The sequence below is a fragment of the Mobula birostris genome, chromosome 1 (genome assembly GCF_030028105.1).
Source record: "Mobula birostris isolate sMobBir1 chromosome 1, sMobBir1.hap1, whole genome shotgun sequence".
Lineage (NCBI taxonomy): Eukaryota > Metazoa > Chordata > Chondrichthyes > Myliobatiformes > Myliobatidae > Mobula > Mobula birostris.
Window position 1 is genome coordinate 150,548,345 of NC_092370.1, and position 26,817 is coordinate 150,575,161.

The following is a 26,817-nucleotide window of genomic DNA, read 5'->3' on the forward strand; positions in this document are numbered from 1 at the left end:
CCACCTCTGCTAGGTCTGTCCTGCCGGTGAGACAGTACATACCCAGGGATGGTGATGGCGGAGTCCGGAATGTGAACTGTAAGGTGTAATTCTGTCAGTACAACTATGTCAGGCTGTTGCTTGACTAGTCTATGATTCAGCTGTCCCAACTTTGTCACAAGTCCTAGATGATAGTAAGGAGGACTTTGCAGATTCGACAGGGCTGGTTTGCTGTTGTCGGTTCCAGTGCCTAGGTTGATGCCAGGTTGTCTGTCCAAGTTCATTCCTTATTTTTTTTTTTAGCAGTTGGATACTACTGAATGGCTTGATAGACCATTTAAGAGGGCATTTCGGAGTCACGTATAGGCCAGACCAAGAAAGGATGGCAGATTCCTCTCCTAAAGGACCATCATGGTTTCATGATCATCATGATATTTTCATTGACTTCAAATTCACCATCTGGCATGGTGGGATTCAAACTCACATGTCCAATTTATAATTAGGTCTCTGGATTATTAATCCAGTGGTAATTACCATTGCGCCAGATCTTTGTTCTCCAATGTATTAGTTCCAGCACATTAAGTGTGAATGCTATTCGCAAAACCTTACTCAGGATTTTCAGATTGAAGCAATCACAATAAAGCCAGGACACTGCATCCCTGATCATAACCTCCCGACATCCCCCCCCCCAAACACTGCTCAGAAGGAACGCTTTTGTTCAATTATAACTGACTAAACTTTCTAAAATGTGTGTTCAGGATTTCTTACTGAATTACTGGTACTGGTACAGGAACTGAGTGTAAAGTCTGTATTTTGCAAAGCATCAAATTTTCTTCAGAGCAGTAATATACAGGCAACTGTTGTGAATAACCAGAGACATGTCATTTTGGTATTAAAATTTCCCGGTGACACTCAGCCAACAAGAGCAGCAGTGTTTGGTATGTCCAGAAGTTCAACATTAATTTGTTTTCTTAAACACAGTGCCTGAGTTGATACCAGGAACAGATCACAACATTTCAGAAGCTTTTAAATGAGCAATTGAATGCCAACACTCAGAAAGATGTGCACCAAGTATCGGTAAGTGGGATTACAATTGATAGTATTTGAGGGTCAGCATGGACATGGTGGGCTGGAGGACCTACTTCTGTGCCGCATGTCTCTATTTAGCACCTGCAATGAGTTTCTTGGTTTGTTGTTACCAAGAAACACAATGAGAAGCAACTAGAAGATCCAGGAACTTAGTAATTGCAAGTGCAAAGAAATGCCATTATCCCTCAAGAGGGGTTAAACAACCTGCAGGCCAAGCTGCAGAAGGGAGATCCATGTTTTAAAGAACAGATGGAGAAGTGCTGGTGAATCCAGCAAATAGTAAGCAATGAGCATGGATAGTTCAGAATTGGCAAGGTCATCTCGCTCTACTGGGAGCCAGAACAGTCGTCAGAATCAGGTTTAATATCACTGGCATATGTCCGTAAAATGTGTTGTTTTGCAGCAGCAGTGTATTGAAATCCGTAATTAAAACTAAGTTACAATAAGAAATATATATACTGTGGAGGCTGGTTAATTGGGACAGATCAGGACAAGTATATTTTGGCCCAGTCAAGTGACTGCCCTAATTAGCTAGTTTCATGAATATAGTTAAAAATGTATATAAAAAAAACAAGCTACCATCTAACAGGGTAACAAATTTTGGATTTAAAGGAAATACAAAACAAATTAGAATACTACTAATATATGCCATGTTATTTTGATTGACTGTAAATGAGCAAAATTAGCACAGATACCTACTGCAGATAATGGGCAATGCTTTTAATGATTGCATTCTCTAAATCTTCATTTTCATTGTAACATTCAAGATGATTGTCAATACCTTTAAATTCTTTGTAGCTTCTAACTTGCTGAAGTAGTGAAATCATTTCATTTTTCACTCTTGGCCATTTCTGTCATCTCCAAGCCTGAATACTTCAAATAGCAGTGAGCAAAACAGTTCTGAATTACCTTGCTGCTTATTTCTTTCCAGCTATCAGTGAAAAAAAAATCACAAACACACACAAATGACACTATTTAAAAACCGTTTGCTCTACGCTGCTCTACAGTGTAGTGTATGACTACCACACTAGTGTCCGTGACTGATGCCAGTTAGAAACTGTTCAGCAACAGTCTTCTGTCCTAATTAAATGGCATAGTATCCCAAATAGACAAAGGGAACCCACCTATTTTCTCGATTCGTTTTTTGTTCTTTAAAAGTTGTCCCAAATAAGTGGCTGCCCCGATTTACCCTTGGTGCAATTAACCAGAGTACACTGTTTAATGAAAAAATTAAATTAATAGAGCAAAAAGATAATAAAAGAAAAAAATGGGGAGGCAGTGTACATGGGTTCATTGTCCATTCAGAAATGACAGGGAGGGAGGCAACAGATATGGGGGCGTGGCACAGTTTATCGGAGATAGTGTCATATCTGCAGAAAAGGAGGAAGACGTGGAGGGATTGTCTACGGAGTCTCTGTGGGTGGAAGTTAGGAACATAAAGGGGTCAATAACTCTTCTGGGTATATTTTATAGACCACCCAATAGTAACAGGATCATCGAGGAGCAGATAGGGAAACGGATTCTGGAAAGGTGTTATAATAACAGGGTTGTTGTGGTGGGAGATTTTAATTTCCCAAATATCAATTTGCATCTCCCTAGAGCAAGGGGTTTAGATGGGGTGGAATTTGTTAGGTGTTTTCAGGAAGGTTTCTTGACACAATATGTAGAATAGCCTACAAGAAGAGAGGCTGTTCTTGATCTGGTGTTGGGAAATGAACCTGGTCGGGTGTCAGATCTCTCAGTGGGAAAGCATTTTGGAGATAGTGATCACAATTCTATTTCCTTTACCATAGCATTGGAGAGGGATAGGAACAGACAAGTTAGGAAAGCGGTTAATTGGAGTAAGGGGAAATATAAGGCTATCAGGCAGTAACTTGGAAGCATAAATTGGAAACAGATGTTCTCAGGGAAATGTACAGAAGAAATGTGGCAAATGTTCAGGGGATATTTGCATGAAGTTCTGCACAGGTACATTCCAATGAGACAGAGAAAGACCATAAGACAAAGGAGCAGAAGTAGGCCATTCAGCCCATTGAGTCTGCTCTACCATTTTATCATGAGCTGATCCATTCTCCTATCTAGTCCCACTCGCCCGCCTTCTCACCATAACCCTTGATGCCCTGGCTATCAATCTGTGCCTTAAATACACCTAATGACTTGGCCTCCACTGCTGCCCGTGGCAACAAATTCCATAGATTCACCACCCTCTGACTAAAAAAATTTCTTCGCATTTCTGTTCTGAATGGGCGCCCTTCAATCCTTAAGTCATGCCCTCTCATACTAGACTCCCCCATCATGGGAAACAACTTTGCCACATCCACTCTGTCTATGCCTTTCAACATTCGAAATGTTTCTATGAGGTCTCCCCTCATTCTTCTAAACTCCAAGGAATACAGTCCAAGAGCGGACAAACGTTCCTCATATGTTAACCCTCTCATTCCCGGAATCATTCTACTGAATCTTCTCTGTACCCTCTCCAATGTCAGCACATCCTTTCTTAAATAAGGGGACCAAAACTGCCCACAGTACTCCAAGTGAGGTCTCACCAGTGCCTTTTAGAGCCTCAACATCACATCCCTATTCCTCTATTCCTCTAGAAATGAATGCCAACATTGCATTCGCCTTTTTCACTACTGACTCAACCTGGAGGTTAACCTTAAGGGTATCCTGTATGAGGACTCCCAAGTCCCGTTGCATCTCCGAACTTTGAATTCTTTCCCCAATTAAATAATAGTCTGCCCGTTTATTTCTTCTGCCAAAGTGCATAACCATACACTTTCCAACATTGTATTTCATTTGCCACTTCTCTGCCCATTGTTCCAATCTATCCAAGTCTCTCTGCAGACTCTCTGTTTCCTCAGCACTACCAGCCCCTCCACCTATCTTCGTATCGTCAGCAAATTTAGCCACAAAGCCATCTATTCCATAATCCAGAAGGCAAAGAGTGGTTGTAGACATATTCTGCATGGAGGTCGGTGACCAGTGGAGTGCCTCAGGGATCTGTTCTGGGACCCCTACTCTTCATGATCTTTATAAATGACCTGGATGAGGAAGTGGAGGGATGGGTTAGTAAATTTGCTGATGACACAAAGGTTGGGGGTGTTGTGGATTGTGTGGCGGGCTGTCAGAGGTTACAACGGGACATTGATAGGATGCAAAACTGGGCTGAGAAGTGGCAGATGGAGTTCAACCCAGTTAAGTGTGAGGTGGTTCATTTTGGTAGGTCAAATATGATGGAAGAATATAGTATTAATGGTAAGACTCTTGGCAGTGCGGAGGATCAGAGGGATCTTGGGGTCTGAGAACACTCAAAGCTGCTGCGCAGGTTGACTCTGTGGTTCAGAAGGCGTACAGTGCATTACCCTTCATCAACTGTGGGATTGCGTTTAGGAGCTAAGAGGTAATGTTGCAGCTATATAAGACCCTGGTTCTAGTCACCTCACTACAAGAAGGATGTGAAAACCATTGAAAGGGTGCAGACGAGATTTACAAGGATGTTGCCTGAATTGGGGAGCGTGCCTTATGAGAATAGGTTGGGTGAACTCGGCCTTTTCTCCTTGGAGCAATGGCGAATGACAGGTGACCTGATAGAGGTCTACAAGATAATGAGAGACATTGATCGTGTGGATAGTCAGAGGCTTTTCTCCAGGGCTGAGATGGCTAACACAAGAGGGCACAGTTTTAAGGTGCTTGGAAGTAGGTACAGAAGAGATGTCAGGAGTTAGGTTTCTTTTGCAGAGAGTGGTGTGTGTGTGGAATGGGCTGCCGGCGATGGTGTGGAGGCGGATACGATAGGGTCTTTTAAGAGACTCCTGGATAGGTATATGGACCTCAGAAAATTAGAGGGCTATGGGTAACCCTAGATAATTTCTAAGGTAAGGACATGTTCGGCACAGCTTTGTGGGCCGAAGGGCCTGTATTGTGCTGTAGGTTTTCTATGTTTCTAAATCTGATGACGGTGGGGAAGGAGCTGTTATTAAAACATTGAGTGTATCTTCAGGGTCATCTGCATCCTCCTTGATGGCAGCAATGAGAAGAAGGCATATACTGGGTGATGGGGGTTGATAATGACGGATACCATCTTTTCGAGACAGCACCTTTTGAAAATGCCCTCACTGCTGGGGAGGATAGTGTCCACAATGAAAACAACTGAATCTTCAAATTTCTGCAGCTTTTTCCAATCTTGTGCCGTGACCCTTCCATACCAGACGGTGATGCAACCAGTTAGAATGTTCTCCATTGTACATCTGTAGAAATGTATGGGAGTCTCCTCAGCCTCCTCAGACTCCTAACAAAATATGGCCACTGTCATGCCTTCTTTGTGATTACATCAATATGTTGGGCCCAGTTTAGATCCTCAGAGATGTTAACACCCAGTAATTTGAAACTACTCACTCTTTCCTCTGGATGAGGATTAGTATGTGTTCTATCTACTTTCCCTTCCTGAAGTCCACAATTAATTCCTTGGTCTTACAATGAGTGCGAAGTTGGTGTTGTTGCAACACCATCAACCAGCTGATATATCTCATTCCTGTACACCTCCTTGTCACCATCTGAAATTCTGCCAACAATAGTGTCATCAGCAGATTTATATATGATGTTTGAGCTGTACCTAGCCTTTCGATTATGAGGGTAGAAAGAGTAGAGTAATGGACTAAGCACGCATCCTTGAGGTGCAGCACTGTTGATTGTCAACAAGGAGGAGATGTTCTTTCCAATCTGCACTGACTGTGTTTTCCCGATGCAAAAATCAAGGATCCAGTTGCAGAGGGAGGTGCAGAGGCCCAGGTTTTGGAGCTCGTTGAAAGAAACATGTACTCAAACAAGGATATCCTGCTTTTGTTGTGCTTCTCACTAGTGTGCCTTAGGGTGTTGATGGTGGAAACCTCAGCAATGATAATGCTATTGAATGTCATTGTTAAGTTGTCTTTTGTTGGAGGTGTTCCTTGCCTGGCACTTCATTACTTGCCCCTCCTCAGCTCATGTCTGAATGTTTTTTAGGTTTTGCTGCATGCAGATAATGGCAGTTTGATAAGCTGAGTATTGCAAATGGAATTGAGCACGTTGCAATTATCAGCTGACATCTCCTCCTCATCACAGGATAGTAAGGAGGAGGAGATGAAGCAGACAAAGATGCGAGAAGGACACTCAGGAGGCCCTGAAGTTATATCTTGGGGCTAGGATGATCGATGGAGAGGTGAATTATCATCTCTTGTGTGAGGTGTGACTCCAACCACTGAACTGTTTTTACTTGGCTATCTATTCACCACAGTTTTATTAGGTGCTTTGACGCCTCACTCAGTCAAATCCTGCTTTGACATCAAGGGCAGTCACCCTCATTTACTCTTTGGAACTCAGCACTTCAGTCCATGTTTGAGCCTGATGATACTGTTATTAGAAAGCTGATGCCTTCCATCGCTTTGCTGATGTTGATAATTAGCTAGATTGGATTTCCCCTGCTTTGTGTGAACAGTTGAGTGCAGCTGTCGGTGGTAACTGCACTGAAATAACTTGACTGTGGTTGCAGTTAATTCTGAAGCACAGATTGCCCCTATTGCTGGGATGTTGTCTCGCCTCATAGCCTTCTGCTATAACTCGGTGCTGTCAACCACTTCTTGGTATCATAAGCAAATTGGTAGAAGACTGGCTGCTGTGATGGTGGAGATCTCAGAAGGAAGCTGAGAAGGTTCTGCATACGGTAGCATATGCATCAGCCTTGGCTCTACTACTCCTGTGCTAGGTCCCTCCATTGGGGTTGGGGATATTCTTAGAGTTACCTACTCCACTTGGCTGTTTAATGATTCATTATTTGCAACAATATTTGGTAAGACTGTAAAACTTCTGTCTGATCCATTGGTTGAGATATAATTTTATGTATTACATGCTGTTTTAGCTGTCTGGCGATGTATCAGTTTGACAATGAAACAGTAACAGTTTCACCAGGCTGGCACCTCATTATTTGTAGGTGTATCTACATCTGCTCCCAATATGTCCTTCTAAAATCCTCACTGAACCAGGGTTGGTTCCCTGCTTGTATTATGGTTGGGTAAGGATGTAGCAGGCCATGAAATTAAGAATTGTGGAGCTAAACCTTTCCTGCTAATAAGGATAATCTACAGCCTCTTCAGTGCCCAGTTTTGAGCTGCCAGATGTGTTTGTGTCTCTTCTATCCAGTATATTTATGGAGAGTATCCTTGCTGTGATGACGGGATTTTGTATCCACAGCTGCTCAGGTTTCATGTGTTAGTCTGTACCTCGCAATAAGCTTGTGAGAGGTGAAGAACAACTAAGAGCACACCTTTTACACCAACAATTGTTATCATTATCTCAGTTCTGCAGGGTCCATGGGTAGAGAAGGAACACTGTATCATTCGCAATGATAATGGTGTGGTGATACTTGAACCAATTGGAGGATCACAGTGCATTGTCAATGAACTGGATGTTGTCCATGCATGTCATTTGTCACAAGGTAATGGAGTTGTTACTGTACCACTAATGTATCTAATTAATTATGTGCAGAATATGTTATTCTAATCACGGATTGCTCTTGGTAAAGAATTCAGATCATTATTACCTAGGGCAAATAATTTTGCCACTGACTTGATCCCACACCCGCACTGGGCTTGAGGACTTGTAGAAAAATACAATGATGTACCAGTACAAGCACTGATGTTAGGAAACAAGATAAGGGTTCTTTTTAGCATAATCTTCCTTAAGGCTTGCTCTGTCTGATGAACTTGATCTCCTTTTGATTCCTGTCCATTATATCTGCCTTTCAATTCTACTCTAAATGTTTTCTTACCAATATTTCTTCTGTATTTCACTTCCTTGGCTGTCCAGACTGTTTAGTCACACTGTCACTAATTTGTGCCCATTTCTCTATAAAACTAAGTAAAAGCCGATGGTGAGATGGCCCTGCCCCACTATTGGACAAGATTATAGCTAAGCCAATCTCTGCTATACACCACTTTTCCCTGCCTCCTTATGCCCCTTGACTCCCTTGTACTTTTAACATCTGTCAGTCTCCACCTTGGATATATTCAATTACAGCACTTCAACTGCTCTCTGGGATGAAGAATTCCACAGTCATGACTCTCCAAAAGAAGAAATTGCTCTATATCTCAATTTCAAATAGGCTACCTTTAATCTAAAACTATGCGACTTAGTTCAAGATTGTCCTGCACATGAGGAGAAATCTCAGCATCCACCTTCTTAATCCCACACAGAATCTGTTTCATCTCTTGTTCTTGTGAACTCCAATCCACACAAGCCCATTAAGGCAAGGTAATTCTGCATGTGTTGTTCATTGGCCTAGAATGAGAATCTTACTCAACTTAATGTGTTTTATCATAATGACAACATTTATCAAATATCGCTGTGATGATTGTACGTTCTAGTATCAATTGTTGGGCAAGTATAAAGTATAAAGTATCATTTATTTTTCAGGTGCTGTCATAGTTTTGGGAAAAGTGCATAAGTTCAGGTTTAATCATCCAAATGAAGCTGCAAAGTTGAGGCAAAGGAGAGCTGTAAGTTCCCAATACACTAATTAATAAATGTGCTTTACAATTGATGGTGTAGCTGCCTAATATTTCCTTATAATTTGGAGTAAGACAGGTCTCTACCATTCCATGGATGGATGCAAGGCTGCATGTCCTGATGCAGGGTTTGGACCAAAAATGTCAACAGTTCCTTTCTAGCCACAGATGTTGTATGATCTGTAGAGTACTACCCAGATTGTTGGTCTATCATTCTATTATTTGGAATTTGGAGGCATTTTGTTCAAAAGAATATACAGCCTTGAACTTCCTGAGAATTCAAAGGAAAATCTGCACTCAATCTTTTTTGCAGTAGAAGTATCTTTAAAGGACTTGATCATGGAATCCATGAATAATGCGCCAATGGAGAATGGAGTAGGTTAGGAAGTTGGATCACTGGCATCCCAGCTCCTGATCAGAATCTAGTTTCTGAAAATGCTGGAAAAACTGAACGGAAGAGACAGGATAAAAATTTTTAAAAAAGGGAAAACAAGTTAACATTTCAGCTTGATGACTTTTATCAGAAGAGTCTGGATCAGTAACAGTATTTATTCTGCCATAAGTGTAGTGGGACAATGCAGTTAGCAAGGAAAGCTTATTAAGCTGAATAGTACTATTTTATTCCCTACCCTCCTTTTATTTTCAAATATAGAGTGATGTGAGAGGAATTGCCCCTCAACTATCTGATTTATTTAGTTTGTAAGTCATTTTAAAATAATTAATTTAATGTGACCATCTCTGGCCCACCCAGCATGTACCACTTACTGCCTTGTCCAACCACTTCAGATCCTGTTTTTAAATTCCTACTACCCTACTGTTGCAGCAATTCACTCCATGACAACAAAGGCTCAGCCATAAGCAATGGTCCTGATGAGGGAAGGGAGTGGGGTGTAGTTGGCTGGCTGGGGTGGGGTGGGGCAAAACATGTAGATGCTGATTTGTTTTTCTGCCTTTCTGGGTAATAGAGAATAAAAGTTTAGAGACAGCCTTGTTAGGTTTCTACAGAGCTTCCAGTAGATGACACACAGTGTAACCACCATGGACTGGGGTGAAAGGAGAAAATGTTTGAATGGTTGATTGGATGTGGTGCTAATCTAGTGGATTTTTAATGTGGGATGATGTTGATCTTCATGTGTTGTTGGAACTGCACTCAGCTGATCAAATGGAGAGTTGCGATTCCATTCTTCTTTTGACTTCAGACTTTGTCACTCTAAATGTTCCATTTGTCCCAGAATATGCACCTGCTCTTGTAGCCACAGTATTTATGTGGCTATTCCACTTTAGCTTTTGTTATTGGTGAATGCCGCTTGGTTGATGTTGGAGGATTTGGAAATATAAAGAGGACTAAATAAATTCTCTTTTGGTTGTGATGAATGGTGCAAATGTGACTGTACCACTCTTTAGCCCGGGGCAGAATGTTGTTCAGATCCTGTGGCATGGGTTGTGTTATTTTAATGCCTGAGGAGCTGCAAATATGGACACATGACAGTTGGGTTATCATAACTAAGTCAATACTGTAATGATTCTTTGAAGAGATTGCAACTTTTCTATGAACTCATTTAATAGTACATTGTAATAATGAGCAAGCATTGATACTTAATGGATAATGGAGCCAAGTCACTGAACCCTAAATAACAGTGGTCCCCAACCATGTGCTACCAGACTGCAAGGAAATGATATGATTTGGCGATATGAAATGATATGAAACAGCTGCACCTTTCCTCATTCCCTGTCATGCCCACTGTTGAACTTGAACGCACGCGAGGTCATCAGTCGGTCATTAACCTACAACTACTCGATGAGTAAAAAAACAAACGTTGCTTGAGAGTTTCTTTGGAAGAAGTGGTAGAGGACATAAAAGACCTAATGATGATGATAACACAGAGACAGCTGAGGCCGAGACTGTGGGGAAAAAAAAGACAGCTTCCTTCAACAGAAAATACGATGAGTCGTACATAAAATATGGCTTTATTGCGACCGGTGACTCACACGCTGTAAGCCCCCTGTGTGTGATATGTGGAGACAAGCTGTTAATGAGGCAATGAAGCCCCCAAAGCTGCTTCAGCACCTTGGGTCCAAGCACCCTGCACTTAAAGACAAACCTGTTGAGTATTTTGAGCGGAAAAAACATGAGCAAGCAAGTGCTGAGAGCCACCACCTCCACAAATGCTGCTGCTCTGAGAGCATCATACTTAGTGGCTAGCCGTATTGCTAAGGCTAAGAAGCCTTTCACTGTTGGTGAAGAATTGATTCTACCTTTCAAAACCAAACTGCTTTCAAAGCCAAGCTGGAACTGTGGGAATGGTGAGTAGACAGGGGCATATTTGACATGTTCCCAACATTAGCTGGGATTTTGGGAGAGACTGAGGCTGCACTGTCCTTTTCACAGCTGGTGCTCGATCACCTATCTTCGCTGTCAACAGAATTTGAGCATTACTTCCCAACCGCAAATGACCCAAGACTTGCAAAGGAATAGGTCCGTGACCTATTTGTGAATGTCCCCGGTGAATTATCCATGTTAGCGAGGGAAGAAGATTAACTCCTCGAGCTTGCAAATGACGGTGGGCTGAAAAGTATGTTTGTCATAACATCTCTGCCGGCATTCTGGATCAAAGTCAAGGCTGAATATAAAGCACTGAAAACGTTGCTTCCATTTTCAACATAATATCTCTGCGAAGCGGGTTTTTCTGCAATGAATGCAACAAAAGCTAAATTGCAGAATAGACTGGACATAAGGAACCCCCTTCGAGTATCACTGTCTCCCATCACCCTTCGATGATGCAGGGAAACAAGCCCAGGGCTCCCACTGATTCAGCGATATTGGTGTGTTGCAATGATTTTATATGTTCATACAAGGAAAATATGCGCTGTGTGTTTAATATCCAAACGTTACTTAAAATGTTATGATGCTATTGACTTAAATTGACTTATCAGTATATTCATACGAGGAAAATATGCGCTGTGTTTAATATTAAATTCGTTAGATAAACCCTTTTAGAAACAAAATTGAGTGTATTAGCCACTTATAAGTGACTTATAGTTGACTTATCACCAATATTCCAGTCGTGATCAGCATCCCTCCTCCCCCCGTTGGCCAGTCCGCAAGAATATTGTCAATATTAAACCGGTCCGTGGTGCAAAAAAGGTTGGGGACCCCTGATTTACGTAGTTACTGAATAATCCCACTTTGAAAGGACAAGGATGCCAACAATTGTATTAATTTCCCCTTCATGTCATTTGGTTCCATAAGGCCGTTAATAAATGGGAACAGAATTGGGCCATTCAGCCCATCAAGTCTGCTCTGCCATTCTGATGTTTGAATTTTTGCCCCATTTAGATAATAGTCTGCACTATGGTTCCTTTTACCAAAATGCGTTATCATACATTTCCCAACACTGTATTCCATCTGCCTGAAATTTACACACATTCATCAACATTGTTCCTTTCTCTGGCTTGCATTGCCCATTCAGGTTTGTGTAAAAGTGCATGAAAAGGAGGTTGCTACATTTGTAAATGAATTAATTTGTTATCTTGGTTATAGGATTAATATTTTTCCCTCATTTAGAGTAGCAGTATATCTTTGGCGAGCAGTGGTTCCTGCGAATGGCTGGATTTGGATGGAGAATTCAACTTTTCCCCTCCTTATGTTTTATCTCCACTCATGCAAGCAAGGTAGGATGTTAAACTAAGGGAACTTCCATTGCGTGCAAAATATCATCATCTGATACAGAAATACTGCTTCACATTGAAGCAGGGAAAGCACAATGTTCAGATGCATAAAGACCCTTCTGTCAATAAGCTCAGTCCTTCCTAATAGATGTTACAGCCCATACCACTACAATTCCCCCTGCCCCACCTTCATTCTTACTATACTGATTTATAGCCCAACACCAGTGAGATTCCTCTTACTCCAAGGTGTAGTCCTTTACCACTAGGCAGACACCTCTTTGGAACTTCCACTCATATCTCTAAGTATGCTGTCCATCCCTTAAATGACATTACCATTACCATTGTTCCCCCACTGAATGTTGTTTTGCACTTTGGTAACTTGGCCAGTCTCACCATTTTCTCTATAATTTTGATGACATCCATGCAGGTTAATAAAAGCAAGGAGTGGGACTCTTTCACCAATGTAATAGTAGTTTTAGTAATCTTGCCATCTTGCAATCGTATTTGCCCTCTGTGACCAAACTAACTGAATTTAAACTTCTGGTTAATATATAGGGTGACCCAGCTCCTTGGTCAAAATGGTTAGGTAGCTCTTCTGCCTTCCGGCCTCATCACCATGCCTGCTATCTTATTTAACATGTTTAAGGTTGTGTTTCTGAAGCTGTAGATGTTTATGGCATATGTAGATATCTGGCATCATGTTGCTGTCAGTACACATGAACCTGCTTCTGATAGTGCACTTATTTTACAGTGATTCCTCTGTCCTATTCTGGTTTAGCTATTTAATTTATTAATATATTTATTTGGCTTATTTTAAGACATTTAAAATAATTCAACCAGTTTAAATTATTAGTTTCTTATTTACAACATCCCTAGCTTAGAAAGCAAAGAAGTATTTTACTCACCAGCTAACCAGTTAACAACTTGGATTCAAGGGTTAGTTGCCGCAGCCCAGAGTCGGAATCAGAATAGACATGAACACACAATATGTACACATAGAAACCAAGTTGTGTCCCATAGACACAATTTAGAAACTTGCATTTTCTAAACTTGACTTAATTGTCCTATTTTAAAATTCTTTTATGTTTTGCTCTCTCTTTATCATAATTAGGATTTATTTATAGGCAGCTGCGTGTTAAGCAAGGCTGGTGTTTAGTGACATACAGTTATTGGCTTTCAAACCCTAGTCAAGGGAACTGAGATCAGCTGTGTTGGGTGAGGAATGAAAGTCACATTTAGACCAGATTGAGTAAGGGCTCTAAATGGTCTTCTTTCCAGGATATTATTGAACTATTTGGGTTTTTACAGTGATTTAACAACTTTACGGTTATATTGCTCTGGGGGGTTAAAAATTCTCCTTCACTGGATTAGCCATTCCATATTATAATCATGGCAATGTAGTACCCAAGTCAGTATAGGTATGCTTCCACCGATCCTGATGGCTTTCCTTAGAAACATAGAAACCCTACAGCACAATACAGGCCCTTTGGCCCACAAAGTTGTGCCGAACATGTCCCTATCTTAGAAATTACTAGGCTTACCTAGAGCCTTCTATTTTTCTAAGCTCCATGTACCTATCCAAAAGTCTCTTAAAAGACCCTAGCATATCTGCCTCCACCACCATTTCCGGCAGCCCATTCCACGGACTCACCACTCTGAGTAAAAAAAAACTTACCCCTGACATCTCCTCTGTACTTGCTCCCCCGCACCCTAAACCTGCATCCTCTTGTGGCAACCGTTTCAGCCCTGGGATAAAGCCTCTGACTATCCACACGATCAATACCTCTCATCATCTTATACACTTCTATCAGGTCACCTCTCATCCTTTATCGCTCCAAGTAGAAAAGGCCAAGTTCACTCAACCAATTCTCATAAGGCATGCTCCCCAATCCAGGCAACATCCTTGTAAATCTCCTCTGCACCCTTTTTATGGCTTCAACATCCTTCCTATAGAACATCCGACCAGAACTGAGCACAGTACTACAAGTGGGGTCTGACCAGGGTCCTATATTGATTCCTTGATTCCTAAATTCAATTCCATGATTGATGAAGGCCGATATACTGAACGCCTTCTTAACCACAGAGTTTACCTGCACAGCTGCTTTGAGCGTCCTATGGACTCGGACCCCAAGATCCCTCTGATCCTCCACACTGCCAAGAGTCTAACCATTAGTACTATATTCTGCCATCATATTTGACCTACCAAAATAAACCACTTCACACTTATCTGGGTTGAACTCCATCTGCCACTTCTCAGCCCAGTTTTGCATCCTATCAATGTCCCGCTGTAATCTCTGACAGCCCTCCACACTATCCACAACACCTCCAACCTTTGTGTCATCAGCAAACTTACTAACCTATCCCTCCACTTCCTTATCCAGGTCATTTATAAAAATCACGAAGAGTAAGGGTCCCAAAACAGATCCCTGAGGCACTCCACTGGTGACCAACCTCCATGCAGAATATGACCTGTCTACAACTACTCTTTGCCTTCTGTGGGCAAGCCAGTTCTGGATCCACAAAGCAATGTCCCCTTGTATCCCATTCCTCCTTACTTTCTCAATAAGCCTTGCATGGGGTACTTTGTCAAGTGTCTTGCTGAAATCCATATACGCTACATCGACTGCTCTTCCTTCATCAATGTGTTTAGTCACATCCTCAAAAAATTCAATGAGGCTCGTAAGGCATGACCTGCCCTTGACAAAGCCATGCTGACTATTCCTAATCATATTATACCTCTCCAAATGTTCATAAGTCCTGCCCCTCAGGATCTTGTCCATCAACTTACCAACCATTGAGGTAAGACTGACCGGTCTATAATTTCCTGGGCTGTCTCTACTCCCTTTCTTGAATAAGGGAACAACATCCGCAACCCTTCAATCATCGCCAGAGACTCAGCAATCTCCTCCCTCGCCTCCCACAGTAGCCTGAGGTACATCTCATCAGGCTAGATGCAGGAAGATTGTTCCTGATGTTGGGGAAGGCCAGAATGAGGGGTCACAGTTTAAGGATAAAGGGGAAGCCCTTTAAGACTGAGATGAGGAAAAACTTCACACAGAGGGTGGTGAATCTGTGGAATTCTCTGCCACAGGAAACAGTTGAGGCCAGTTCCAAAAGCTCCAGCACATTCTCTTTCTTAATATCTACATGCTTAAGCTTTTCAGTCTGCTGCAAGTCATCACTACAATCACTAAGATCCTTTTCCATAGTGAATACTGAAGTAAAGTATTCATTAAGTACCTCTGCTATTTCCTCCGGTTCCATACACACTTTCCCACTGTAACACTTGATAGGTCCTATTCTTTCATGTCTTATCCTCTTGCTCTTCACATACTTTAGAATGCCTTGAGCGAACTTGCCACTTGCTCTCATCCAGCAGCCATGGGGTTGTGCTCTCTCAGCTCTCCTTTCTTACCTAGGCTGCAGGGAAAACTTTAAATGTATATGAACAGAGAGTGTTGCTGGCTGGGAACGTGGTGTAACAAAACCATTCTATTGTCATGTTTTTAAACAGCTTGGAACAAGAGAAAGAGGAAGGAATCGAAATAAATGAAACCAGGTGAGAAGTTGTCTAAGTGACTGGATTTTGTTTCTTGTCTTTTCTGTGTATGGAAATAACAATGTTGATTTACTGTTTTTGTCATTATATAATGTATTACAACAGAGAACATTGACATTCTGGAATTGTGGTTTAGTTTTTGAAAGGTAACACTAAGGAAAGTTTAGTAGATACTTCTGTAACGTCACTCTCATTAATTTCTTCACTATCGTCCTTATCATTAAGGGATTCAGTTAAAGAGATACAAATGATCTCATCAATATGAACTTTGCAGAACAAGCCATTGCCCTTTAATGGCAAACAAAGTATGTTTCTTCACTTTGTCAGTCCACAATTTCAGCTGAGGTTCCTAGAGTTGGACTTTAAATGCAGGCTTTCGTATTTGGGTCTATGATGCCTGTACTATGCATGACGCCAAATCAAACTAGTCACTTCTACCTGTACAGGATCCGTATACTGCCATTCCCTGCCTATTTATGTGCCTATCTAAAAGCTTTTTGAATGCCACTGTCGTACCTGCTTCAACTGTCACCCTTGGCAGCAAGTTCTTAGCTTGCTGCACAAAGAAAAATTGCTCTGCACATCTCCCTTAAACTTTCTCCTCCCATGTTAAAGCTCTGTCCTTTAGTATTTGACATTTACACTGGAGGGGAAAAAAAAAGATTCTTATTGTCTATTCCATCTACATCTCTCATAATTTTATAAACTTTCATCAGGTCTTCCCTTGGCCTCTTGACACCCCAGTGAAAACAATCCAGGTTTGTTCCCCTGAGGATAATATGCAATATTGAATATAGAGCCTTTCACATGTGATGTTAAACAAAGGCACTGATTTGCCATTGCATTATTGCTGATCTGTGCCTTTATTTTTCCTGCTTTTAACATCCATCTACAACATATATCCATTCGTTTAACCTGCTAATCTTTGCATTTGGCACTACCCGAATCCTCTGTAGTTTTATGGAGAGAAAGATCTATATCTCCATTGCACCTTTTAAAATTATCTTCTTTTGTCCTTGATTATTCACTGGAGATTATTTATTTTTATGTGCCCTGTTGTTTTAACATATCACTGCTTAATTCTGTATTTGGTAAAATCCATTCAATTGGTTCTGCACCCTCATATCAGACCTTGAGTATGTCCTTGATCTCGGGATGATGCAACAATGCATTTATTGCCTGTTTGAGATTCATTGCGATGAAGATTATTAAGTAGTTGGTTCTATTGAAGCTCTGTCTTGATCATAGCTTCTTTTTTAGTGGTTATGTTTCCTTGGAGCTGTTGGGTTGTTCCATAATTTGTATGTTGCTACTTCCTTTTCACTTTTTTGTACGGACTCTTTTCTCAACCCACTGGAGTTGTTGCCAAACTCAAAACATACTTATTTTTGATATATTTTAAATAGAATAATAATATAAAATTCTTGCTATTGTTGTGAACTTGAAGTTTTGCTGTAAAATTCTGTTTGTAGGAGGATTAACATGCATTGGACATGCATATTAACAATCATTGGATCAGGCAGCACCACCACTTCACGTCATTTTATTTCCCTCTTGCTAAATGCTCCTGTAGAATGTTGACATTTCACTCAGTAGAGATCATTACATGATCAAAGGTTTTAAAAAACTAGTGTTGGTGGACTGGTGTAGCTTAACATAATAACATTCTAGTTAAATGTTGATAACATTCCTTCGTGGTGGGGAGGGGAAATGACTGGTACTTTTATTTGTCAGTCCCTTATCTAGACTAATCCAGTGTTTTATTGATTAGAAGCATCCCTTGTTTGTAGATAGTAGGAAATAATGATGTCTGTAACTTCAGTTCCCTGAGAGATGTTCATTGATAACCAAAAAATAAAGTTGGAAATGCAGTTCCCCACTCAATCAGATAGCTTCCAGGGTTACCTAACTCCAGAAACTTGAGAGTGTCAGGAGGCAGAAGTAAGTGTAGTTGCCATCACAAATGGGAAACTGTGTGGGATGCTGAGAGGTCTGAAGGTAGATAAGCAACCTGGACCAGATGCTGTGCACCCCAGGGTACAGAAAGAGGTGGCTGAAGTGATTGTGGAGGCATTAGTAATTATCTTTCAAGAACCACTAGATTCTGGAATGGTTCTGTAGGACTGGAAAATTGCAAATGTTGCTTCACTCTTTAAGAAGCGAGGGATGCAGAAGGAAGGAAATTATAGGTCTATTAGTCTGATCTCAGTGGCTGTGACAATGTTGGAGTCCATTCCTTAAGGATGAGGTTTCAGGGTTCTTGGAGACGCATGATAAAATAGACCATAGTTTCCCTAAGGGAAAATCTTGCCTGACAAATCTGTTGGAATTCTTTGAGGAAATAACACGTAGGATAGACAGACAAGAGTCAATGGATGTTGTTTACTTGTATTTTCAGAAGGCCTTTGACAAAGTGCTGCACATTAAGCTGCTTAACAAGATAAGAGCCCATGGTATTACAGGAAATATATAGCGTTGGTAGAAGATTGGCAGGAGGCAAATAGTAGTAATAAAGGGGTCTTTTTCTGGTTGGCTGCCAAAGTGGTGGTGTTCTGGGGGTCAGTGTTGGGGTTGCTTCATTTCACATTATACTTTAATGACTTGGATGACAGAATTGATGGCTTTGTGACCAAGTTTGCAGACGATATGAATATAGGTGGAGGGGCAGGTAGTGTTGAGGAAGCTGGGAGTCCATAGATGGATTGAGACTGATTAGGAGAATGGGCAAAGAAATAGCAGATGGAATATAGTGTAGGGAAGTGCATGGTGATACACTTTGGTAGAAAGAAAAAAGACATAGATTGTTTTCTGTACAGGGAAGGAATTTAAATATCCAAGTGAATTCTTAAGGGAATCCTTATACAGTATTCCTTAAAGGTTAACTTCCAGTGTGAGTTGACAATAAAGATGGCAAAGCATTGTTAGCTTTCATTTTGAGAAAACTAGAATATAAAGGCAAAGATGTAATGCTAAGGCTTTATATGGCATTGGTCAGAGCACACTGGAATATTGTGAGCAGATTTGGGCCCCCTACCTAAGAAAAGATGTGCTGGCATTGGAGAGGATCCTAAGGAGGTTCATGAGTATGACTCTGGGAATGAAAGGTTTAATATATGAGGAGCATTTGATGTCTCTGGGCCTGGAGTTTAGAAGAATTAGGGGGCAATTTCATTGAAACCTATCAAATCTTTAAAGGCCTTGATAGAGTGGATAAAAACATAGAAACCCTACAGCACAACACAGGCCCTTCGGCCCACAAAGTTGTGCCGAGCATGTCCCTACCTTAGAAATTACTAGGGTTACCCATAGCCCTCTATTTTACTAAGCTCCATGTACCTATCCAAAAGCCTCTTAAAAGACCCTATCGTATCCGCCTCCACCACCGTTGCCGGCAGCCCATTCCACACACTCACCACTCTCTGAGTAAAAAAAACTTACCCCGACATCTCCTCTGTACCTACTCCCCCCCGCATCCTAAACCTGTGTCCTCTTGTGGCAACCATTTCAGCCCTGGGAAAAAGCTTCTGACTATCCATATGTGGAGAAGTCAGTCCTGACGAAGGGTCTCAGCCCGAAACGTCGACTGTACCCCTCTTCCTAGAGATGCTACCTGGCCTGCTGCGTTCACCAGCAACTTTGAAGTGTGTTGCTTGAATTTCCAGCATCTGCAGAATTCCTCGTGTTTGTGGAGAAGTCTAGTGGGGGAGTCCAGGATGAGATGGCACAGCCTCAGAATAGAGGGATGTCCATTTAAAACCGAGATGAGGAAGAATTTCTTTAGCCAGAGGGTGGTGAATCTATGGAATTCATTACCACAGACAGTTGTGCAGGCTAAATCATTGGATATATTTAAAGCAGAGATTGACCGGTTCTTGATTATTCAGGGTATCAAAGGTTACAGGGAAAGACAGAAGAATGGGGTTGAGAGGGATAATAAATCAGCCCTGATGGAATGGTAGAACAGACTCAATGGGCTAAATAGCCTAATTCTGCTCCTATGTTTTATGGAGTCTCAAACACAGAAAAAGAGGTGTCTATTACAAACTAATTTCAATCGTATTTCAAGATTGCACTCAAATATCATCAAAGTTATTATGGTTGATCCTCCTCTACTAAATTATGATCTGATTACTGTAATCAACAACAACTCTCACTCAACTCTGAAATAACACTAGAATGTCATGCCAGTTTAATTTCTCTGGCAGTTAAAGATATTCGAGTCTCCATGCTGGCAAGAAATTCAGTTTTAGTTATGTGCCAAAGAAACTTCTCTTTGAGTTTACATTTCCTAGCAGGCTGAGAAATACTCCGTGAAATATTTTCTTTGCCTAGCCCTTTGATGTTAATTGTTTGAACATATTGTGAAAAGTAAGTTTGAAATCTGACATTGTAATTTACTATTCTTCTCTGCCACATTTCCCTTTATCGTCATTAAGTTGTTTTGAGGTGCAGAAAATTCATCTCTGTGCTGGAGGGGCAGATATTCGGAGTGAGGGAGGGGTAATGGTTGAAACACGTGAATCTGATGTTCATTTCAACCATATTTAGAAAGATGCATTGCACAAATATTACCTGACTGTTACACCACCTTTATGGAGACAGCAGCTCTCTCTTAGCTTGGGTTAAGAATGACTTTCACTCACCTCTAGGGTGATTGATGAGGAAAATATGGGACTGAGAGACCCTGTCACTAGTGGAACGGGAGATCAGGGAGCATCTGTGGAGGGGAAATGGGGAGTCCAGATGAAGGGTCATGACCCAAAATGTCAACTTTCCATTTCTCTTCACAGATGCTGCCTGATCTACAGAATTCCTCCTGCACTTTGTTCATTATCCACAATAGCCCTTCAGTTTTGGGCTTGAGAAATTGGTTGACTCTGAATTCAGCTTGTGAATGTGTGTATATTACATCTGCATGCCACAATTTAATGACTGAAGTTGGAACAACTCCCTGGGTTCTGAAGTGGAAGGTTGTAGAGGTTCCCATTTGACCAGTAGAAGCTTTACTTCAGTTGGAGGAAAGGTGCAGCAGCATTCTGATGTGAGGGATGGTGAAAAGAGTTGGGGTAATGATTTAGTTGATGTTTGTCATTGGTTTGCACTGAGATTAGCATGTTGTTTCAGAATCACTGGCATATGTCATGAAGTTTGTTGTTTTGCAGCTGCAGTGCAGTGCAATACATAATTTTAAAAAACTATAAATTATAAGAGTGTGTATTTGTAGGCAGATGTAACGTAAGTGCGAGAGGTCCAGTCCAAGACCCCTACCAGGCCACCACCACCAGGGCCTGAACCCCTGACTGCCACACCGCAGAGCCAAGGTGGTTCTGGGTGTTGGCCTTCGATGTTCCCAGTGTCGCAAGTTACCCAGCAATCAAACATTGTCAACAGATGATTGCGATCACATCTCGAATCAGAAGACATAGAGTCGTGATGCACCACAGCAATGTCACCGCAGAACTGAGCCGATCAGAAAATATGAGTTCAAACCCCACCTTCGCAACTCTCAGATGGCACAAAGGTAATTGTATCACCTTGTACACTGGAAATGCAAGTTTGAACCTCACCTTGGGGCATGCAACACTGGCTGTTGCAATCAGAGAGAAGATTATAGCTAAACTGGCAACTGTCAATCAACAAACTAGGCTCTCAGTGATAAAATTCCATCACACAGCATACTAGAAGCAGCACTACTCACAAATGCAACCTCCAACATGACTGAGACCTGATATATCACCAACAGCAGTCTTAGAAATGCTGGGCTACAAAATTAAATAATGTACAGTGAAGAGTACTGTTATAACCACCACCTCCACCCTCCGGAGGTGACAATTGGAAGCCAAGCTGAAAATCACAAGGGTGGAGGTCAGCAGACTAACTAAGCTGCAGAAAGGTGGGAAGACAAAAGACTCATCTTGGCTACGAAGGAAGTACAGAGGTATGTCCATAGCTGGAAACTCCCAAGCTACGTTTAACAGCTTTGGCTTCCAGACTACAGAGGTACACTAAGGACACAGAGGCCAGGTGAATAAATGCGCTCTTCTCCAAAGAACCAGGAAAAATATTTGCACAGTTCCGGAGCAACAACGTGCCAGTACCTGAACCAATTAAAACAGCAACTGAAGAGTACGGGTAGAGTATATAGGAGAAAGAAGCGTCACATAACACCAGTGCCCAATGTCTGAAAGACCTACAAGTAAGTCTCTGCAATCTCCCAGAGGAAGAACTAGTCACCATTACAGTAGTAGATGTCCAGCAAAGGAGAGCAAGTATGAAGAACTGGACATCACTGGGGCCTGACATGATTCTCACCTATTGGCTGAAGAAACTAACAAGATTGTACACACAGCTGGCTGCTCAAATGAACCTGCTGCTTGAAGCCGGCCCCCACACTGACTGGCTAACGCAAGGGAGGACAGTACTCATAATGAAGGATCCACACAAAGGAGCAACACCATCAAACTACCAGCCTATAACCTGTCAACAACATGGAAGCTCCAATCAGGCATCATAGCCACCAGGCTGAAGGACGTGTGTGTAAACCCCTGAGCCCTGCTCGGGGTGGGGGGGGGGGGATTGGGAATCAGGCATCATAGCCACCAGGCTGAAGGACGTGTGTGTAAATCCCTGAGCCCTGCTCGGGGTGGGGTGGGGGGGGGGTGGATTGGGAATCAGGCATCATAGCCACCAGGCTGAAGGACGTGTGTGTAAATCCCTGAGCCCTGCTCGGGGTGGGGTGGGGGGGGGGGGGGATTGGGAATCAGGCATCATAGCCACCAGGCTGAAGGACGTGTGTGTAAATCCCTGAGCCCTGCTCGGGGTGGGGTGGGGGGGGGGGGATTGGGAATCAGGCATCATAGCCACCAGGCTGAAGGACGTGTGTGTAAATCCCTGAGCCCTGCTCGGTGGCGGGGGGGGGGGGGGGGGGAGGGGGTTGGGAATCAGGCATCATAGCCACCAAGCTGAAGGACGTGTGTGTAAATCCCTGAGACGGGCCCTGCTCGGGGGGGATTGGGAATGGAACCAGGGGCTCCAAGCACAAAGCAGATATGCGACACTGCAAGACCAGGCAAGCCAACATAAGCACGGGCTGGATCAACTACCAGAAAGCATACGACTCAATGCCTCACAATGGATCCTGAATGCCTGTCTCCGTACAAGATCAGCAAGATACTAAGGACCTTCATCAAGAACTCACTGGGCTGTTGGAGTACAATGCTAGAAGTTAACTCAAAGCCAATAGCACAAGTGACCATCAGATGTGTAATATATCACAGAGGTGCACTATCCCCACTGCTGTTCTGCATAGGCTTGAACTCCCTCTGCCAGATCATCTCAAAGAATGGATATGGGTACAGATACAAGAGTGGAGTGACCATCAGCCACCTCCCGTACATGGTTGACATCAAGCTGCATACCAGATATGAAAGAAAAATTGACTCACTAATCCACCTGACGAGGGTGTACGCAGAGACATCAGGATGTCATTTGGACTGGAAACGTGCAGCTGAACGGTAGTGAAAAGAGGCAAACTCATCAAGACTGAAGAAGTCGAGTTACCTGAAGGCCACATATCAGGCGTACAATACAAATACCTGGGGATCCTGCAGAGCATGGAAGCCACGATGAGGACACAAGGTGCAGTCTATCCAAGTACATCCAAAGAGTGAGACAGGTCCTAAAAAGCCAGCTGAACGGGAAGAACAAGATCAGAGCCATCAATACATTTGCCCTACCAGTCATCAATAGTGTGCTGGTCAAGGAACGACTTGGAAGCCACTGACGTTAAGACCCAGAAGCTACTAACAATATATGGAGGATCCCGCCCAAAGTCCATGTCGAGTGACTGTACACCTGCCAGAATAAAGGAGGACAGGGACTTGGAAGTGTCAAGGCCACAGTCCTGGAAAATTTGTGAAACATCCATGAGTATGTCAGGAAGGTGGCCCCTAAGGACGACCTGCTAGGAGACACCTCAGACAGCAGGCAGGGGATATGGAAATGGAAGTAGGTGAAGCAGAGCCAGAGGCCCAGAGGCCAGGGCAGGACAAGCCGCTACATGGGATGTACCATCGCCAGATATCAGAGGTGGCTGATGTGAAGTCCTACCAATGGCTGGAAATGGCAGGGCTGAGGTACAGCACAGAGGCGCTGCTCATGGCTGCACAAGAACCAGGCGCTGGGCACAAGAGCAATAGAAGCAGGGGTGTATCATCCCAGATGAGACCCAAGATGCAGACGGCAAGGAATCCGCTGAAGCCATCTAGCATGTAGTAGCAAGGTGCACGATGCAGGCAGGGACGGCATAGACTGAACAGGACTACCAAGTTGCAGGAATTATGTACAGGAACATCTGCGCTGAGTATGGATTGGACACTCCCAAGTCCAAATGGGAAACACCCGAGAAGGTAGTGAAGAACGACAGAGCTAAGATCCTGTGGGACTTACAAATACAGACTGATAAGCAATCCCAAGTGACAGCAACATCAGAAAGAAAGAATATGAGATGCTAGAGAAATACCAGGGTTTGAAAGAGCAGATAGAAAGGATGTGGAAGCTTAAGGCCAGAGTAATCCCTGTGGTGATAGGAGTACTTGGGACTTTGCACCTGGACTGGGAGAGTAACTCCAAAATATCCTGGGAACATCTAAGACCTCGGTCCAGAAGAGCGCACTACTAGGAACAGCAAGGATGCTGAGCTGAACCCTCAAGCTCTCAGGCCTCTGGTAGAGGACCTGAGATTGAGGGAAAAATACACATAAACACCACCCATAAGGGGTGAGATAAAATATACATAATGTATACATAATTAAATAAGTAGCGCAAAAAGTGAGGAAAAATATGGAGAGGTAGTGTACATAGATGCATTGTCTTTTCTGAAATCTGATGGCAGAAGGGAACAAGAATTTTTAGTGTGTATCTTCAGCGCCTATGCCCCCTCCATGATGGTAGCGATGAAAAGAGGGCATGTGCTGGGTGATGGGCGTCCTTAATGACAGATATCGACTTTTTGAGGCATCGTCTTTTGAAGATATTCTCAATGCTGGGGAGGCTAGTGCCCAGATGGAGGTGGCTGAGTTTGCTAACCTTCCCTACCTTTTACTGATTTTGTGCAGTGGCCCCTCCGTACCAAACTGTGATGCAATCAGTTAGAATGCTCTCCACAGTACATCTGTAGAAATTTGCTAGAGTGTTTGGTGACACACCAAATCTCCTCAAGCTCCTACTGAAATATAGTCGCTATCGTGCCTTTTATGTAATTGCATCAGTATGTTGGGCCCAGGATAGATCTTCAGAGATGTTGACACCCAAGAAGTTGAAACTGCTCACCCTTTGCACTACTGCTCCCTCAGAGGACTGATGTATGTTCCCTTGACTTCCCCTTTCTGAAGTTCACAATCAATTCCTTGGGTTTACTGATGCTGAGTACAAGGTTGCTGATCTTTCTCATCTCTGTACGCCTCCTCATCACCATCTGAAATTTTGCCAGCAATAGCTGTGTCACCGGCAAATTTATAGATGGCTTTTAAGCTGTTGTTTCCAATCCACACTGACTGTGGTCTCTCCATGAGGAAATTGCAGAGGGAGGTACAGAAGCCCTGGTTTTGGAGGTTGTTGATTAATACTGAGGGTATAATGCTGTTGAACACTGAGCTGTAATCAATAAACAGCAGCCTGATGTAGGTATTCTTGTTCTTTAGATGGTCAAGGCTGAGTGAAGAGCCAGTGAGATTGCATCCGCTGTAGATCTATTGTAGCAGTAGGCAAATTGCAGCAGCTCTAGGTCCTTGCTTAAGCAGGAGTTGAATCTGGCCATGACCAACCTATCAAAGCTCTTCATGACAGTAGGTAGTCTGGGTTATAGTCATTGAGGCAGCTCACCCTGCTATTCTTGGGCATTGGTATGATTGTTGCTCTTCTGAAGGAAGAGTGGGAGTCTCCAACTACAGTAGTGAGAGATCGAAGATGCCTGTTGGTTGGCACAGGTGTTCAGTGCTTTACCAGGAAAACCAGCGGAGCCTGACGCTTTGTGTGGGCTCACCATCTTGAAAGATGTTCTGACATTGGTCTCCGAGACAGAGATCATAGAGTTGCCAGATGTTGCTGGGATTTGCACAGGTGTATTTTTATTCTTCCTTTTCAAAGTGTGCATAAAAGGCATTGAGTTTATCAGGAGAGAAGCATCACAGCCATTCATGACATTAAGTTTTGCCTTGTAGGAAGTAATGGTTTGCAAACCCTTTCAGAGCTAACATATATCCAATTCCATCTGAATCTGAATTTTTTTTCACTCTTCAAGTAGCCTTCCATAGGTCATACCTGGAGTTCTTGTATAGTTCTGGATCACCAGTCTTGAACTCCATAGATCTAGCCCTCGGCAGACTACGAATCTCATGGTTCGTCCACAGCTTTTGGTTTAGGTATGTCTGGTACGTACTCATCCGCACAGGTCTTGATAAAGTCAGTGACAACTGTGGTGTATTCATTCACATCTGAAGGTGAATCCCAGAATATTATCCATTCCACCAATTCACAGCAGTCCTGAAAGCGCTCGTTCACCTCCTCAGGCCATCTCCATGTGGCCCTCATTCTCTGCCTGTACATCAGGAGTAGAGGTACAGCAAGATGACTTGCCAAAGTGTGGGCGTTGGATTATACGGTAAGCTTTTTTAATGGTGTAACAGTAGATAAGTATGTTGGCTCCTCTGGTTCCACAGGTGATATGTTGGTGGCAGTTGTTCAGAGACTTCATCAAGCTGACTTGGTTGAAGTACCCTGTAGTGACTGGGAAGGCATCAGGGTGTGCTGTTTCGTGACTGCTGATCATAGTGCTCAGTTCCTCCAGTGCCCACCTGACTTTGGCCAGAGGTGGAAAGTACACCACTACCAGGATGGCAGCGGAAAACTCCCCTGGCAGATAAAGTCATTTGATATTCCAGGTCAGGTGAGCAGTTGAGCAGGTTTGAGACAGAACTGCCATGT

General features: G+C 42.7%; 1 protein-coding gene across 11 annotated transcripts in view; it reads left to right on the top strand.

Annotated features, from left to right (window-relative positions):
* Positions 1–26,817, top strand: part of LOC140200467 (stAR-related lipid transfer protein 9-like) — a 396,482-nt gene that overhangs the window by 290,109 nt on the left and 79,556 nt on the right. For 10 of the 11 annotated variants that reach the window (XM_072263850.1, XM_072263869.1, XM_072263879.1 and 7 more), the window contains 4 exons: positions 7,400–7,537; positions 8,515–8,597; positions 12,172–12,278; positions 15,790–15,834. In XM_072263850.1, coding sequence (XP_072119951.1) covers positions 7,400–7,537; positions 8,515–8,597; positions 12,172–12,278; positions 15,790–15,834 — 373 coding nt within the window. Of the gene's footprint in view, positions 1–7,399; positions 7,538–8,514; positions 8,598–11,361; positions 11,430–12,171; positions 12,279–15,789; positions 15,835–26,817 lie in introns of those variants that run through there. The other variant, XM_072263913.1, reaches the window with a different exon arrangement.